Genomic DNA, 19,489 nt, shown 5'->3' on the forward strand with positions numbered 1-19,489 from the left:
GGGTGGGGAGCAAAATAGGGAAAAAAAAACAAAAAAATAACCTCAAAATTGGTAAACAAAGGTTTTCAATGGGGACAAGATGGTCCTTTTTTCTTTAATTTTCTCAATCTTTCAACCAAAATTTTCTTTTTAAAAACGGAATGGCAAAAGAAAAGACGATAAAAATACTCTCATGGAATGTTAACGGTTTGAGGACTCCCAAGAGAAGAAGAAGAATTTTGGAGTATTTGAAAGAGATAGAAAGTGAGATAATTATTCTTCAAGAAACTCATTTAATAAAATCAGAGTGGTCTCAAATTGTGAAAAACTTACATTGGATTGGCTCAAGCATTCATACATCACAAGATTGCAACATAAAAGGAGTAGCAATTATCATAAAAAAATCACTGAATGCTAAACTGGAATCAGAAGAGGTTGATAAAAAGGGAAGATGGGCAATGGGCAAAATTAGGATATTAGCTCCATACTTATGATAGCAGGATATTACGGTCCAAATATTGATGACCCGGCGACACTTAAGAAATTATATTCAGAATTAATAACATCCACTGTCCCAGTAATCTTAGGAGGAGACTATAACATAATATTAGACCCGACCGTAGATAGGCAACCTCCGTCTAAACAAAGGAATTCACCGAAGATGAGGGAATGGTTGGGGATATTCGAAAGAGATCTAAACTTGGACGACATGTGGAAACAAAAAGGGGAAAAACCATACCCGTTTACTTTTCACAATAAAAAATTAGGACATAAATCTAGGATAGATTTTTTCTTAATAAGCAACTCACTCCGAGATAAGGTCAAAAGCATCGAACATCATCCAGCTCACTTATCGGATCATTCGGCTGTCCAATTAAAAATCTTATTAACACAAAGTCTAAATCCGACTAGATGGACCCTGGATCGATCAATTCTAACAACGGATGAAAGTGTGGACCAATTGCTAAGATCGACAATTAATTACTTTGCAGATAATGGTGAAGAATCCTTTGAAAGAATTAAATGGGACACGTACAAAGCAGTGATAAGAGGACACTTACTTAGTTTGGGTGCCCATAAAAGCAAGGGAAGAAAAACCGACATAAAAAATTTGGAGTTAGAAATTAAGGAAACAGAATCACAACTGGGAGCCAGCTCATCACCAATTTCTAATGAAAAACTAACAGAGAGGATATGTAAGTTAAAAGAGACCCTAACAGACTACTTGGAGAACATAGTACAAGAGAAATGGGAGAACAGTAAATTGGCTAAACACGAATATGGGGAAGGATGTGGGAAAATGCTAGCGTGGAAGTTGAAAACAGACCAGACAAGGAATACTATACTATCCGTGTATACCAAAGATAAATCAGCCCTATGTGAAGACGACTCCGAAATTAGACAAGAATTTGCAGATTTTTTTTCAACAATATATAAAGAGGATATAAATCCTTCAACTGAGACAATTAAGGAATATCTAGAAGGAATAGTAATGCCAAATCTAACAGAAGAGGAAATCGTTTCCCTAAATATCGATATAACATCTGAAGAAGTTAGATCTGCAATAGGAAGTCTAAAAAAGGGTAAAGCAGCAGGTCCTGATGCCCTATCCAACAAATTTTACATTGCTTTAAAAGAGCCTTTAACTGAGCACTTGACAAAAGTCATGAATAAGATATACATGGAGCATGAAAAAATCCCTGATTCTTGGAATGACGCCACAATAAGTCTTATATTAAAACCGGGGAAAAATCCAAAAACCTGTGAGTCTTACAGACCAATATCTCTACTTAATTGTGACGATAAATTATTTATGAACATAATAGCAAAACGGCTATCAAAGCTAATGCCGAACCTGATCGATCGGGACGAGAAGGGTTTCATAAAGGGCAGACAAATTCAAGAAATAACACATGAATTAATAGCGACAATAGATGTAGCTATATCAGAACAGCTACCCCTCACGATCATCACCTATGATGCGGCAAAAGCCTTTGATCGCGTAAACTGGCAATTTTTAAACAATGTCATAGAAAAAAATAACTTGGGAAGTAATTTTAGTCACATGGTGAAGGAAATTTACTCAAACCCTAGAGCAAATATATTAGTGAACGGGAGTTTGACAAGTAACATCACCATTCAGAGGGGTACGAGGCAAGGCTGCCCCTTGTCGCCACTTCTTTTCAATTTATATATTGAACCTTTAGCTTGTTCAATTAGAAATCACATCAAAATAACACCTTTTAAATACAAAAATTGGGAAAAAAAAGTGGCTTTATATGCAGATGATCTTATGGTGTTCACAGACAACTACAATAACTCAGAATTACCAATTAAGGAAATAATGAATAACTTTAGCAGGGTCTCAGGCTACTCGATAAATAATAATAAAACAGAGGCAATGAGTTGGAACTGTACGACAAAACCTGCTTTCTCAAAGGAAAAAATAAGATACTTAGGGATCATGCTAACTGAAGATCTGAATAAAATTCCCCAATTAAATTTAAATTTAGTAGCAAAAGAAATGAGAAGTCTTCTTAAAACATGGTCTGGTCTACACCTAAACTGTTTGGGTAAATCAAACGCAGTAAAAATGACCATCATCCCCAAATTTACATACCTTTTTAATACAATTCCGTTGGAGTTTAATAAAGCTGCCCTAAAGAAAATACAAGGAGAATTATCCAGTTTTATTTGGTCGAAAAAAAGCACAAGAATTGCTTGGAACAAACTCAGGAGAAGGAAAAATCAAGGGGGCATTGCAAGTCCAGACATTATTGAGTATTGCAGGGCTTTTCAGTTTAAAAATTTCAGAACGTTGTTAATGAAACACGGTAATTTCCCAAGTTTCCTTCAACATATCACAAATGGAGAAGACTATTTCCTTTTCAAATTTGGCCATCCAAAATTTTTTAAGAAAGTGAAACTGAAGCTATTAATTAATGCGGTCAAATTATGGACGCAATTTAGAAGTATTTTGAGGATCCCATATTACAGCAACATGGCCCCAATTTAGGATTCACCTGGAACACCAGAATGTCTCAAAGATGCATTATCCAGTGTAATTAGACAACAAGGTCTTGAAAAATGGGGACAACTCCTATGTGAAAATGAATTCATATCATGGGAACATCTACATACAATAACGGAAGGGAAAGTGTCGAAGTTTAAATATTACCAACTGAAGAGTTGGGCTAATGCTATCCCGAGAGAAACAACAGATCCAGGAAACTTTGAAAAGGAAATGACAAAGGAAGCCATAATAACAAAAGAAATATCAAAATGGTATTGGGCGTTAATTGAGGCAGGAGAAGAAGATCAATCAATATCGGAAAAAATATGGAGAAGAGAGTTTACCAACGAAGAAATCGATTTAAAGATGATATGGAAAAAATCCTCTGAACTATGTTGGGAGTGTGTAAAACCCGCTGCTCTAAAAAGAAATCATCTGTTCTCAATACATAGAGCGTATTGGACTCCAAAGAGATTATCAAGGTTCAAAGGTGCATCAATAAAAGCCTGCAGTAAATGTGGCGAAGAAAAGGCAGATGATATCCATATGTTTCAACACTGCTCGGGGCTTGCGCAATTTTGGCAAGAAATTGGTAAGACACTCTCGGCTCTAATGAGAACCCCAATAACTGTAAGTACCTCTTTAATTATTTTTGGGATCGCTTCAAACACCATTAGATTAAGTAAACCCCAGGAAAAGCTAATGTTTACACTGATATTATTGGCACGTAGAGAGATCTGTTTAAACTGGATAAAACCGACACCTCCAACATATGAGGACTGGTTAAACTCTGTAATTAGGGTATGCAGGCTGGATAGGAAAGGGAATAGTACAAAAAGAATGCAGTACTGGGATATATGGGTACATTTTTTTACTCCTGAGTAATCATCAAAACCCTTATTCTTGTGCCTTGATCAGTATTTCTTCTCTTTTACTCTTTTTGGTTCTTTATTTCTTTATTTCTTTTTTTCGTTTTTTCATTTTTTTTTTTTATTTTTTTTTTTGGCTTACCAATGATTAAAGCGGAGACAATAATTTCCTGGCAGTACTGGATTTCTGCCGAGTAGCTCTAGGGCTAGCTCATCACAGATCCTTGGAATTATTGTGTTGGATAAAGGTAAAGAGGAGAAGTTTGACGGGTCTTGAGAAAAAGCTGGGAAACTCCCCTTGGGATACTCAGCAGAGTCCCGGGGCAGTGAAGGCATATAACCCGAACAGACCGTCATTTCCCCCGAACACCTTATTATTCACATTCTTATCGCAATATGAGGTTATAAAAAATAAAAAAATAAAAAATAAGGTGGTTCCAGAATTGGAAACATCATATATCAGGCCAACTTCTCACTCAGAGGGTCCTCAGACCCCTCCCAGTCCTCCTCGTCTTCCATCTCCTGGTAGTCAGGGTCAAAAGATGGAGCCAGGTACTCAGTGAATGGCTCACCCATCGGCGTCGAATACGGTGCCGGGCGGCGCCGGTCCGATGCCGGATCCGGATCGGGGGTGGGACCTGGGCCGCCGCCGCCCGGGGACGACCTCGGGGGCGACACCCTTGGTGAAGGCGCCAGCGGGGAGGTCGGGAGGTCGACCGGTGTCGGCACGGATCCAGGCCCAGATTCAGAGGGGCCCTGCGGCGTCGGGACCGGAGTCGTTGACAGCGCCGGGGCTGAAGCACCCGGCGGCGCCAGGGCCGGAGCAACCAGCCCTCTTGGGCTCCCAGTCGGACCTGTGGGGCCCGAAGGCGACCCAGCGGGTGCCGACGGAGGGAAGCGCGACCTCATGGCTGTGAGGAAGGCGCTGATCTCCTCCGGTGTCGCGTGCAGCCCAGGGACTGGCAGGTGTGGAACTGGACACGGCACTTGCTGCTCCAGCAGAGCCGTGGGGTGTCGTCTGAACGCCCGGCCGTATCGCGCGAGCGTTGGGGGGAGTCGGAAGAGTGATGTTGCTTCTTCTACTTCATGTGCCTCGACTTACCTGAGGACTTGGAGCTTGACGAGTGGTGTCGACTCGCCGAGCTGTGATGACTGCGGCCCCGCGACCGGTCCCTCGACCTCCGCCTGGACCGGGACCTCGAGCGGCGCGGGCCGAGTGCCGGAGCTTGAGACGCTTACAGGACCGCTCCCGCCTAGCTTTCGAGGTCAAGGCCCGGCAGTCGGGGCACGACTTGTCATCGTGGTCGGCCCCGAGACAGTAAAGGCACCGACGGTGGAGGTCGGTAACCGACATCAATTGGCTACAGTCGTCGGAGGGTTTGAATCTGGGCATACCTATCGGCACCGAGAGTCGGTATCTACTTGAGAAGGATCCAAAAGAGATCAAAAAAGTTAGTCAAAAATTGACTGAAGTACTGCTCTTCCCGGATCTGCGTTTGCTGGCGTGGAAAAAAGAAGAACTGGCGTCAGCACGCGAGGGCGATGTCTAAGTACTCCGACGACATCATCCCGGCACCAACGATGCCGGCGACGGACGCGGAGCCGCAGACGACGCTTACCAATGTGCAGTCGGTGTAACTTCCATTACAATGATGTCTGCATCGTTGTAACTTCCATTACGACATGTAAAGTCTCACAAAACTTAAAAAAAAGCTTGAGAATAGACACAATGTCAAAAATCTAACATAAATAATATAAACCACAATGGAAAACTAAAGTCGATACCATGTTCATATATGTGGTAATTTCTCACCTTACAACTCCATTTTGAAGTCCACCTGCAATAACATTGACAGACAGACCCTCAGGTTGATTGGAGAATGAAACAGAACAAATTATTTCTCTGCAGTGAACATGTCCAACAAGATCCCCATTTACTGTCCAAAGCCGGAGATCACTGCCACCACCAACTGAAACAAAATAAGACATATTAACTGGAGTTCTGATAGAGAATTAAATAGATGTGCCTACCAAAAACAGGCGCAATAATAATTTTAATGACAGAAAGTAAAAATATTTCACTAAATTCAATTTTCAACAACCTTTGGCCACAGTAATAGTTTTTTGGCAGTAGTAGTGTTATACTTCCTAACACATAGAAAAGTTCAGGGAACTTTGCAGCTGCTCAAGGTTATCTCTCTTAAAAGTATAGTAACAAAAAGCAGGAAAAAAAAGGTATTGGCTGTACAAGTTTCTTGTCTCATACATGCAAATGCTACAGCTTGTGGAGCAATCTACGCATCCCCTGCATATACAGAACTATTACAGCCCTGCAGTAGCATTGTGTGAATCTTCTCACAAACAAAGACTAGGTAAAACACATGCAAAAAGAACTACTGATGGACAGAATGCAGAACAATGTCATACATTCACCCCAGTACAGAGATCTGGGTCTAAATCCATCATTTTATTGCTCACCATGCCATTCCAGTTGGGACCCAGTCATATGCAAATCAGTCTAGACCCTGCGCCCAATGGGAACAGTCCAGCCCCAAGTGCCAGGCCAGGTCCTCCCTGGACTGGAAACAAGCATCCTAGGACCGGTTTCAGGGTTTCACCCCTCTTCAGCCAGGATAGCTTCCCCTTTGGTTTTGCTTTGTTCGCCCTAAGTTGGCAGGGTATGCTCAGACGTGGGTCTCTTGCTCACTTTGCCACTGGATTCAAGCTAGCCTGACTGATGACGGCTGATTGTCCAGAAACCGGTCCAGGATGCCTGTTTCCGGTCCAGGGAAGACATGGCTTGGCAGTTCGGGCTGGACTGTTCCCATGAGGCACAGGGTCAGACTGATTTGCATATGGTCATGACTGAACTGGGGTGGCGGAGTGAGCTTAAGAATGATGATGGAGGGGGAGGAGCCAAGATGGCGACCGGATCGGACGTGTAGTCCCTCGGCTCCGGGGACCATCTCCTTCTTTGTGTCTATCCTGCCGGAGATCCTGTTTTTAGAAGGCACACTGCTGAAGCCGATGTGCTCAGGCGGCCCGTGGTGAAATCCTGAGGCTTGCGATTCCTTGCAAGCGGGTGTAATGTCCGACTGAAGTTTGCGGCCCGCAGCGGACCCGAGGCCGGTCATCGCACGCCAACACAACCTCAACATCATCTCCTACGCATATGACACCCAACTGATCCTCTCACTCACCAAAGACCCTAATACCGCCAAAACCAACCTTCATGAAGGAATGAAAGAAGTAGCCGAATGGATGAAGCATAGCCGTCTAAAACTTAACTCAGATAAAACAGAAGTCCTTATCTTAGGAACCTCCCCCTCCGCCTGGGATGACTCCTGGTGGCCAGAGGCTCTTGGAAAAGCACCCATCCCGACGGATCACGCACGGAACCTGGGCGTCATTTTAGACTCCTCACTCTCGATGTCCAGACAGGTCAACGCCGTCTCATCATCGTGCTTCAACATTCTTTGCATGCTCAAAAAGACATTTCGCTGGATCCCCACCAAAACCAGAAAAACGGTCACCCATGCGCTGGTTACAAGCCGCCAGGACTACGGAAACACCCTATACGCCGGCACCACCGCAAAACTCCAGAAAAAACTCCAACGCATCCAGAACGCATCAGCCAGACTAATACTCGACATCCCACGTAAAGACCACATCTCCAGTCAACTGAAAAAACTCCACTGGCTCCCCGTCAATAAGAGGATTACTTTCCGCCTCCTTACCCACGCACACAAATCACTTTACGAACTCGGACCCGATTGCTCACCAAAGACCCTAATACCGCCAAAACCAACCTTCATGAAGGAATGAAAGAAGTAGCCGAATGGATGAAGCATAGCCGTCTAAAACTTAACTCAGATAAAACAGAAGTCCTTATCTTAGGAACCTCCCCCTCCGCCTGGGATGACTCCTGGTGGCCAGAGGCTCTTGGAAAAGCACCCATCCCGACGGATCACGCACGGAACCTGGGCGTCATTTTAGACTCCTCACTCTCGATGTCCAGACAGGTCAACGCCGTCTCATCATCGTGCTTCAACATTCTTTGCATGCTCAAAAAGACATTTCGCTGGATCCCCACCAAAACCAGAAAAACGGTCACCCATGCGCTGGTTACAAGCCGCCAGGACTACGGAAACACCCTATACGCCGGCACCACCGCAAAACTCCAGAAAAAACTCCAACGCATCCAGAACGCATCAGCCAGACTAATACTCGACATCCCACGTAAAGACCACATCTCCAGTCAACTGAAAAAACTCCACTGGCTCCCCGTCAATAAGAGGATTACTTTCCGCCTCCTTACCCACGCACACAAATCACTTTACGAACTCGGACCCGATTGCCTCAACACTCGACTTTCCTTCTACACCCCCCACCCCGCCAGCTACGTTCCTCCAGCCAAGCCTTTGCTACCGTACCTCGTATCAATAAAACCACCATGGGAGGTAGATCCTTCTCCTACCTGGCCGCTAAGACCTGGAACTCACTCCCCACTCACCTTCGTCTCACTCAGAACCATCTAGCATTCAGAAAGCAACTGAAAACTTGGATATTCGACAAGTAATCCCCCCACCCTTCCTCAAGCGCCTTGAGACCCTCTGGGTATGTAGCGCGCTATATACATTCTTTTGACTTGACTTGACTTGACTTGACGCTGGGGCCGGCTGCCGGGTGAACAACACCGGGCGTCAGCAGCTGCTTGGAACCGGTCGGACCATTTCCATTAGACGCGGCCGAATCTGGAACGCGCGCCCCATTGGACTACAGGTACTGTGTTGGATGTGCCTGGCGAGTTATCCGGTGGGATTGCACGAGTGCAGAAACCCACACTGCGACTGTGGAAGAATGCTTGAACACAGCCCGCTAGCGGCGGGAGGCTCCCGAATTTTCTACCCCTTCAATATCGAGCGGGCGGCTTGTTTCAGGGACCATGCTTATGGCCACTCTTCGGACCTGATTAACGCTTTTCCTTGAACTGTAAACCTGAGGCCCATTGCCAGCAGCCCTGCATCACTCGAGGTGTTTCCATTGGTGATCGCGAAGCGCACAATGGAGGGCAGCTTTGGAGAGCCTGTGTCATGGCGTGATCGTGGATGTGTGGTGCAAGGGGACCCGACCGGAAGGGAGCGTGGAACTGCTCGGGGCTATGGAGACCTATTGGCGGCTATTGACTCCCTTCATTACGATGTGTTGCACTCTGCACGAACCCTGATCAGCAAGGTGGACGTTATAATAAGTGCTCGTGGATGCTTCAAAATGGCTGCCTCGCCGGACTGTAGCGGTGTTCTTGGTTCCACGTTTGACTGCGACAAGACGGCGGCGTTGCGCAGCGGTGACGGCCCAGAGACCCCAGGTCCCGGGGTACCTCTTGCTGCTGATGGTTATTGCCCGGGCCGAAGTGCAAACCACGGACTGCAATCACGACGGGAGTTCTCTCCCTGCACCGTGTCTCCCTCTACCCGGAGATCGCTCCAGAAGGGGCCAGACATTGAGACTTTCTTCCTTGGATCGGTTTCGCTCAGTGCCACAAGTGTGGTGTACTTTTGGCCCAGCATGATATCATTGGCCCTGTGTATATGCGACATGGTTGAGTGCTCAAGCCAATGTTCCCCGTTTGGACTATCGTGCACATCTCCCTGGGCTGTCTGGGTTTCTATGATTCACAGTGGTAGAAGAGAGAGAACGGGCCGGGGTGAACACTTATTCTTATGCTTTGGTGGTTTCCTGTTGCTGACCTGGACATGTGGGTGGTGTGTCGCTGCCTTTGACTGTGCTGTGTGTCGATTCTGTACCTCCAATTTATTCTGATTGTAATGCTCAATCTCACCGTGCTTTCTACTTTGTGTTGTTACTGAACCTGCGGGATGGTGTAGCCGGGGGACGGGTGGAAGGCTCCTCCCCGCCTTTCATTATTTACTGAGAGTTATAGATTAGGACTCTTTTCTTACTCTCTATATTTCGGGACTCCTTTTACTGGGCGACAGGCACACTGCTAGGGGGGGTTAGGCCATAGCCAGCTGCAGGGGTGCAGGGTGGGGGTGGACGGGGGGGTTTTTTGTTTTATTTTTTTTGGTTCTATGGGCCTTCTATTCTTTTTCTTTTTCTTTCTTTTCTGGGTTTAGACGTTCTACATGTGTGATAAGCAGCGATTCTGGCATTTTATTGCGTTTTGTATTTGTCTATCCTGTTTTTGCGAAGCCGGAACCAACTCGTTGTTCTTTGATATCCTGCTCCTGTCTATCCTTCAGAAAAAACCTTTAAAAATTAGACCTCAGTATCTCTGTACCATATCCTTTACGCCTTCTCTGTTGCAATGTACTGTATCTGCGAGCCCTCTGGCTCATTGCTGGATTGTATGTGCGAGTTTTATCAATAAAGGTCTTCCAAAAATTAAAAAAAAAAAAAAGAATGATGATGGATTAAACCCAGATCAGTTGACTGGGGGTGAGATACCTTGCAACTAATGGAGGCTCTTAGACACTCATGTCGACCATGCCTCCGACTTGGAGGAAGCGGTGGATCCCCATTACCGCATCATTCTCACAGTTCATTCCGGCCCTGTGGCCCGCAGATTTTCCCCGGCCACTGTCGGAGGGTGGTCCGGCAAAAAACCTGGGGGTCTGGTTCGGGGAGGATCTCAGATTCTCTGAGCACATCATGCGACTTACTGGTGTCTGCTTTGGCACACTTAAGTAACCCAGTCGTTTTTTTCCCTCTACTCCCTCAGCCAGCTAAGGAAATGGTGGCCCGAGCTCTTATCCTGTCCCGCTTAGACTACGCTAATGCACTTTTTCTGAGCATTCCTGGCTACTTAATGAACAAACTCCAACTGATTCAAAATGCGGTGGCCAGATTCTTATATAAAATCTCTAAGAGAAACAGCATAAGGGCTCGCCTCCGCGACCTGTGGCCCAGAGGGTGCAGTTTAAGGCTCTCACCTTAGCACACAGAGCCCTGCATGATTCCGGACCCTCCTATATTAGGAAACGAGTGTCCTTCTACACCCCCCATCGCTCTTTGCCCTCCCCCTCGCACAGTCTGATGGTTACCCCCCGCTTTCGAAGCTCCAGACTTGGGGGACAGTCACTCTCGGTCAAGGTAGCAGTGCTTTGGAACAGTCTCCCTGCTGCCTTACGCCATACGCAGGATCTCAATGTTTTAAGAAACTTCTTAAAACTCACCTTTTCGAAAAAGCTTTCATTTAAGTCTCCCTTTCACACGCATGAGTCCGTATCGCGCCAGGATTCTCCTGAGTAGTTGTGTGCGTTATAAGTCTCTTATAACTTACCATAACATAACATTTGCTTTAAGACATTTTCTAAAGACTATGGCAGATATAATCCGGCCTGTATAAGTATTTGCAATACCTAGAAATATTAACTGAAGACCAGAGGAATATGAATTTAGCGCCAGATACACTAAGCATTTTAACAGTTGTAAACACTTCAATTCAGCATTTAGGACTACTATAATGCTTTTTCTTACATATTAATCCCATTTTAGGAGCCGGAAAGGTTTACGGACTCATAATAGGAGATTGAGCATGGATAACAATCCATTATATGGAGGGGCATATTTGTATGTGTCCCTTTCAAACACTAAATCAGTATCTTGTTAATCAGTTTCAGTAAGTCTTTATTTCGAAATAAAATTCATAAAAGACAATATACAATTCATGAAATATTAATAAGACATCATGTCGGTAAAACATTTAAAAGGTTATTAAACAATTGATAAAGACTTTACAATAAAATGCCTTTGGACATTATCTATTATAAATCAGCATCAATATATAAAACCATCATAAAATGTTCAAATTCCTGGTACGAATTATCCATGCCCAACCTAGGAACTTGGCCACACCGACCACAATAAACACTGACAGGTTAGTACGAAAAAGCCTCAGGGCTTCAAGGTACCCCTTGCTATTCAGTCTACAACATAAGGGTTTAATCCATTTTAGGCGTGGGGCACGATAGGCTGGGCAGGCAAAAAAAAAGTGACCAATGCTCTCTAGATGACCCGGACACCAAGGACAGCAATTATTTGAATTCACATTCCACTTAGCAGTAAAAGAGTTGATAGGGAGCGCCCCGACACGGAATTGATGATATAATTTCCGGTCGAGGGTTTTACAAATCACGTCCCAATATGGCTCAAGGGAAGGTGTCAGTTTATAAGTCAGAAAAAGACCTGTTAAATTAGTAACTTCCGATTGGATGACTGTAGTTAATTTAACAGCTGCCCAAAACTGGTCTTTAAAATCTTGTTTGGAGGGAAAGATGGAACCCCCCGGATTAATCCAAAGCTGATGGAGACCCATGTCAAGCAAAACCTTTTTCACTTCCCTAAGCCATGGGATTCTAGAAGCTCCCCACAAAGATTTAACCTCGTCTAATTCTTTGGCAAAAAGGCTAAGCTTCGGAGTCGTCCAGATCCGTCGCCATAATGCCACCAAGAAGAACCGGGCCATCTCATTTAAGGGTTTACAACCTAAGTCTAGCAACAGAGGTTTTATGGGTGTAGACTGAGGAAGGCCTACTAAATTTCGCAAGAACTTATTCTGTGCTCTGACCAGGAAAGATAAATCTTCAAAACCCCAGATATCCGCACCGTACAAAGTGGCTGCGTTTATCTTAGCTTCATAGATTTGTAATACAGGGGTGATTTGTTTAGTCAGGGATTTCTTTTGTTCCAGAAGCAAACAACCTGTGAGTCGTACAAATTTGAGGTATAATGCCTCAATCTGGGGTTTCCAACTTAGATGATAATCCAGAGTCACACCCAGATAAGTCATTGTCTTCACCTGTTCTATCAGAACACCATTCAAGCTAACAGAGCTAGTGATTGGATTTTTATTACTGAAGACCATAAATTTAGTTTTATCAACATTAATCTGTAGGTCATTTACCCTGCAAAACTCTGCAAACCTATTCAGGGCTGTTTGTAACCCACTGCGAGTTTTAGAGAGAAGCAGGGTGTCGTCAGCAAAAATTAACATCGGGTATTTAGACCCGCCCAGAGATGGTGCATCTGTCTGGGATGTGGAAAAGAAATTGACTACCTGGTTGATGAACAGGAGAAAAAGAGTAGGGGCTGTGAGAAGGTGGCCTGATATGCAGTGGTCACTATTCTAGTGAACACTATGTATCAGTCCAGCAACCCTTATTGATGATTGGTTGTAAGTCAACCTTATAGACCAGCTATCCTAGTAGCATGGATACGAGCAGTCTAAGGCTAAAGACTCGAGAGGGCGTGTTAAGCCAGCTGTTATACCACACATATACCCCTTGAATACCAAGTGAAAGGACACCACACAAGTGTTATGAAAATAAACAAGATATTTATTAAGAATCACAACAGCCCTGTACTCTTTATGAGGACAGGGTACTTAGCACAAAACAAAACTCTTACGAAAATACTTAAGTTAGCACAGTATATACAAATGCCCGAGGGGCACGGAAAACCATATACTCTGAAAGTGGAATGCGAAATTACTAGCAGGTAAGTACAGTACTAATAGGCTTAGGAATCGCTAGGACTTGACTATAGAATCTTCAGATTACTTCTAGGAGGCCTAGGGGACTCGGGTGCAGAGTGTGCACTCTCACGCGTGATGCGGGACAAAGTCTATGGTAGCTAGTAATGACAAAGTTAGTGTTCTCGGCGAACCCGACCTGGTAGGAGGAAAACGAAAGTGGATCCTGACCCTTGGATAGTGAGGCTATGCTGGGGCACCGAAATGCCGAAGTTACCTAGCCCAGGGGCTGCAGCTGCATAGGTCTCAAAAGACGTTGGGAATCCTCGTAGACGGACCAGGAGCCTGGAAGAAAGAAGTTGCTGGCAGGCGACCAGTGAAGGATGGATCCAAGCCTGGATCGAAGGAAGATGACACCTGAAAGCAGAGGGGACCAAGTTCGAGACTACTAGCCAGTAGTCAGTGGGCACCAGGAGGGCACCGGATGGTAGCCACCTCGACTAGGTGAGTGGGTGACGCTGTGTTCGCAGATCTCACGGACCAGGAGGCGTTGTCGGCGACCAGGATGGAGGAGCGAGCTGTCCCACGATGGATGAAGCTGTCGGCGTCGCTGGACCCAGGATTGGGCAACAAAGCCTTGGCAAATTCAAGCCCACGCGGTGGACTTAAAATGGCGTCTGGAGTGGACCAGGAGGGTCCGGGGTGCCTCTCTTGAAGAAGGAAGCAAGGGCCAGTCTGGAGCAACCAGACCAGCAGCAGTGATGTCGTCGGGCGTCGTGAAGAAGGCCACAAGCCAGCCAGCTAGTAGCCACACAGCGCGGTGAGCACGCAAAAGCAGAAGGGCCCCACGCAGATCGTGGAGATGTTGGAGGGCTGATCTTCGGTGCTGGAGCTGCTCAGGGTGGGGCTTCTCGGACCCCAAAGCACTCACCAGTGGAGCACACGGTGGGCTTGTTGCAAAAAAGTCGTGCAGTCTTGGCGATCGTCGGTCCCTCGAGGTCTCGTCGCACTCACGGTTCTCAGCTTGGCTGTAGAGGTGAGTAGAGGTCAGAGGTGCCAGGGAAGCCAGGTCTCGTCGAGCTGGGTCGTCGGATTCGTGAAGAAGGACTTGCAGCAGACGGCAGTGTTCTCAGGATGGTGCCTGCGGATGCAGGGTGACTACTCCTTAGCCACAAGGGAGAATCTTGAAGAAGAAATCTTGATGTCCTTTCGTAGAAAGTCGTGTCTTGATTCCAAAGGTGATCTAATTTGAACAGGGGGCCCGCTCCTATCTTTATACTAAAAAAGGGGGCTGACCCGGTGACTAGGTCCTGCCTATGGGTGGGACTAGGAGGGGGGTGGTTACACCCCTCTGCCATGCCGGACTTCCCCAGGCCAGGGGCTGGTGTGCCCCTGGAACTGGTTCAGACTGGCCTATGCGTAGTGAGCACCGGGGTGCCACTCAGCAGTCACCTTCCTGTAAAGCCCTGCCTACCCAGGATACACAAAACCCTGTCTGGGATAGTGCTAGCACCGCCCCTGACAGGAAACCCTTTGTCCAAGCTCTCCTCTCTGGGAGGACTCCCAGCAGCAGGAGGTCAGACTCGTGTCTGTGGTGGCAGCATCCATTTTGTGGAGCTGAGGCTTCGCTTAACTTTAACCGGGGTTCACAGTTACATACATGTCGTGTCCCTCTAGAAGGGTGGAATGCTAACCCCGTCACCAGAATTGGCGAGGGGTTAGTATTCCAATTCGTATGACACCTTACTCGACATGTTTTGATAAAGCAATACCAAAGTTAGCATTTAACCGCGAGGATTATAATGCATTTAAGAGTATATGGTATGCGTTATCATGGAACAGCTATTAGGACTTGGTTCCGCAAGCTGCAGACAGGCTCAGCTCATGCCAGAGCACCATCTCACACGATTCCAAGCACTCTGCCTTCAGGATTGTCAAGGCCTGCCATAGGAGTGACTGATAGGAATCTGTGTGTCCATTTTAGGGTTAGATATAGGTATACTATATCTATAGCAAAGGGTGATTACACGACTTTGCCCCAGCTGTCATGCAGCCAGTTGTGTCAAATTTAGGAGGCCAGCCAGGGGTGGCATAATACATTCTTCAGCCCCTGGTAGGCCCTGGGTACACCTATGCCCTGAGTTACAGGGTCTGATAAGGTGGCCCAGTACCAATTGGTAAATGCACCTAGGGTACATATTGTAATTTAGAGAGAGAACAGCCAGGCTGTGGGTCTGATTGGCAGGCCCACAGCCAGAGAAAGTCGTAAACCAGTGAAACAAAAGCAAAAAATCTGGGTGATCATAGGATTGCAGACCCTACTCTCCTACATGACCCCCCCCCCCAAACTTTGGGACAATAAGCTAACCTTGACCAGGTGAGTCTTCTTGTTCTAAGTGGAAATATCTGGAGAGCCCATCGGCATTGCCATGATCAGTACCAGGTCTATGTTCCACTGTAAAGTCCATCCCCTGTAGGGAAATGGACCACCTAAGCAGTTTGGGGTTTTCACCCTTCATCTGATTTAGCCACAAGAGGGGCTTATGGTCGGTCTGAATCTTGAAGTGAGTGCCAAACAAGTATGGCCTCAGCTTCTTCAGGGCCCAAACCACAGCAAAGGCCTCCCTCTCAATAGCTGACCAATTCTTCTCTCTGGGGGTCAGCCTTCTGCTTATAAAAGCAATGGGCTGGTCTTGACCATCAAAATTCAGTTGAGATAGAACAGCTCCCACACCCAACTCAGAAGCATCTGTTTGGACAATGAATGGTTTGGAGTAGTCTGGACTCTTAAGGATAGGTGCTGTGCACATGGCCTGCTTTAGGTCATCGAATGCTTTTTGACAGCCTGCTGTCCACTGAACCTTTTTTGGCATTTTCTTACTTGTCAGTTCATTTAATGGAGTCACAATTGATCCATAGTTCCTGACAAACTTTCTGTAGTAACCAGTCAGGCCCAAGAAAGCTCGAACCTGAGTCTGGGTGGTTGGAGGAGCCCAGTCCCTGATTGACTGTATTTTGCTCTCCAGTGGCTGAACCTGGCCTCCACCTACAAGGTGGCCCAGGTATACAAACTGTGTCTGCCCTATCTGGCACTTGGTGGCCTTGATAGTGAGGCCTGCTGCTTGCAGAGCCTCTAACACTTTCCTCAGGTGGACCAGGTGATCCTCCCAGGTGGAGCTAAAGACAGCAATATCATCTAGATATGCTGCACAGAAGTCATCCAGCCCAGTGAGAACATGATTCACCAACCTTTGGAAGGTGGCAGGTGCATTTTTCAGACCAAAGGGCATTACCACAAATTGATAATGCCCACCAGGGGTTGAAAATGCTGTCTTGGGCTTGGCATCCTCAGCTAACCTGATTTGCCAATACCCAGCTGTCAGTTCAAATGTACTTAAGTAGTTGGCAGAAGCCAATCTATCTATAAGTTCATCTGCCCTTGGTATTGGGTGGGCATCAGTCTTAGTGACTGCATTGAGACCCCTGTAGTCTACGCAGAACCTCATCTCTCTCTTACCATCCTGGGTGTGAGGTTTTGGCACTAGAACTACTGGACTAGCCCAAGGGCTATCTGAGGGTTCAATGACTCTCAACTCTAACATTTTCTGCACTTCAGTTTTTATGCAGTCTCTAACATGATCAGGCTGCCTGTAGATTTTACTCTTAACTGGCAGGCTGTCACCAGTGTCAACCTCATGGGTACACCAATTGGTCTGACTGGGTGTCAGAGAGAACATATGTCTGAAAGACTGAAGAACCTGTTTACAGTCTTTCTGCTGATGCTCAGAGAGGCTGCCACAAAAGACAACACCATCTACTGACCCATCATCAGGATTCTGAGTGAGCAGGTCTGGGAGAGGGTCACTCTCTTCCTCCTGTCCCTCATCAATGGCCATGAGCAAGCTCATGTCCTTCCTGTCGACATATGCTTTGAGCCTGTTGACATGGAGTACCCTGTGGGGACTCCTGGGAGTTCCAAGGTCCACCAGGTAGGTGACCTCTCCCTTTTGCTCAAGAATTGTGTGGGGCCCAGACCATTTGTCTTTGAGTGCTGCTGGGGCCACTGGCTCCAGCACCCACACCTTCTGTCCCGGCTGGTAAACAGTCAGGACAGCCTTTTGGTCATGCCAAGCTTTTTGGAGTTCTTGGCTGGCCTTAAGGTTTTCAGATGCCTTCTCCATATACTCAGCCATCCTGGAGCGGAGACCAAGTACATAGTCCACTATGCTGGTTGCAGGCTTTTTGAGAGGTCTCTCCCATCCTTCCTTCACCAAACACAGGAGGCCTCTCACAGGATGCCCATACAAAAGTTCAAAAGGGCTGTAGCCAACCCCCTTTTGTGGGACCTCTCTGTAAGCAAACAGAAGGCAGGGTATCAGGACATCCCATCTACGCCTGAGCTTTTCAGGTAGTCCATGAATCATCCCTTTTAGGGTCCTGTTGAACCTTTCAACAAGCCCATTGCATTGTGGATGATAGGGTGTAGTGAACTTGTAGTTGGCACCACATTCCTTCCACATAGCAGTTAAGTAGCTTGACATGAAGTTTGCACCTCTGTCAGAGACAACCTCCTTAGGGAAGCCCACTCTGGAGAACACTCCAACTAGGGCCCTTGCCACTACAGGTGCTGTAGTGGTCCTAAGTGGAATAGCTTCAGGATACCTGGTGGCATGATCCACTACCACCAGTATAAATTGTGCCCTGATGCTGTCTGGGGTTCCATTGGACCAACAATGTCAATCCCCACTCTTTCAAAGGGCACCCCCACCACAGGCATTGGTATAAGGGGGGCCTTTGTTGTGCCACCTGACTTACCACTGGCTTGGCAAGTGACACAGGAGCGACAAAACTCCTTGGTATCCTCATTCATGTGAGGCCAGTGAAAGTGTGAGACAAGCCTGTCCCAAGTCTTTGTCTGGCCTAAGTGACCTGCAAAGGGAATCTCATGGGCCAAGGTAAGGAGAAAACCTCTCTGAGACAAGGGTACAACCAGCCTCCTGGTCATGCCAGGCTTGGGGTCTCTTGACTCAGTGTACAGGAGTCCATCTTCCCAGTATACCTTGTGGGTACCTGTGGCGTTCCCAGCAGCCTCAGCAGCAGCCTGCTGTCTGAGGGGTTCAAGAGAAGGGCAGCCTAACTGGTCCTTCCCCAGGTCTTCTCTTGAGGGTCCCCCTGAACCCAAGTATTCAACTTGATCAAGTTCAAACTCTCTAGGCTCAGTTTCCCTCAATTCCTGTAGGTCAGCCTCCTCTGAGACTTGATCCTCAACCTGGGGCAAGGGGGAAGGCACAGCCTTAACCCTACTGTTCTTCTTCTTGGAAGGTGTCTGGTCCATTGTTCCAGGATCCAGCACCTGTTCAGTGGGGCATTTCCTGACCTGTGACCTGGTCACAGCAAACACATGTGCTGGCAAGCCTAACATTTCCATGTGAGTCCTCTGCTCCACTTCTGACCATTGTGATGACTCCAAATCATTGCCCAACAAACAATCCACTGGGAGGTCTGAACTAACTACAACCTTCTTTTGGCCAGTTACCCCTCCCCAGGAGAAAGCTACAATTGCCATACTGTGATTGGTAGTGACATTGCTTGCATTGGTCACCAGGAATTCTGTACCTGGAATGATCTGTCCAGGGTCCACAAAGTTAGGTGTCACCATTGTGACACTGGCACAAGTGTCCCTATAGGCCTGAGCCATTTTTCCATTAATGAAAGGTGTCTGTCTGTATTTGCCCAAAGTATTGAGACTTATATCAGGGGACATATCCACATCCCCTGTACAAACAAGGAAAGCCTGAGTGAGTGTACCAACTAAGTTGTCACACCCCTCAGAACCCAGGGTTAACCCTACTAAACCCTTGGGAGGTGCACTACCACTGCTGACTGTACTAGGGGGCACAGGTGCCTTAGGGGCTGCAGTGGCAGGAGTCTGCCCTCCTCCTTTCTTGGTGCACTCACTAAACCAGTGAGTTTTACTTTTGCAGTATTGGCACCACCTTTTAGATTGGCCTTCTTGGTTTTTCTTCTTCTGGGGAGCCTGACCCCCACCCTCTTTGGGTTGTTGGGGACCTGTCGAAGACTTCTGGTCATTTTGTTCCCCCTTAGAATCTTTACCCTTCTGGTCTGCTTTCTTCT

General features: G+C 46.6%; 1 protein-coding gene across 3 annotated transcripts in view; it reads right to left on the bottom strand.

The window, feature by feature from the left end:
• Window positions 1–19,489, bottom strand: part of LYST (lysosomal trafficking regulator) — a 4,348,576-nt gene that overhangs the window by 104,155 nt on the left and 4,224,932 nt on the right. For all 3 annotated transcript variants that reach the window (XM_086927077.1, XM_086927076.1, XM_086927078.1), the window contains one exon: window positions 5,675–5,831. In XM_086927077.1, coding sequence (XP_086783203.1) covers window positions 5,675–5,831 — 157 coding nt within the window. The remainder of the gene's footprint in view (window positions 1–5,674; window positions 5,832–19,489) is intronic.

This window comes from Lissotriton vulgaris, chromosome 6 (assembly GCF_964263255.1).
Source record: "Lissotriton vulgaris chromosome 6, aLisVul1.2, whole genome shotgun sequence".
In the NCBI taxonomy this organism is placed as follows: domain Eukaryota; kingdom Metazoa; phylum Chordata; class Amphibia; order Caudata; family Salamandridae; genus Lissotriton; species Lissotriton vulgaris.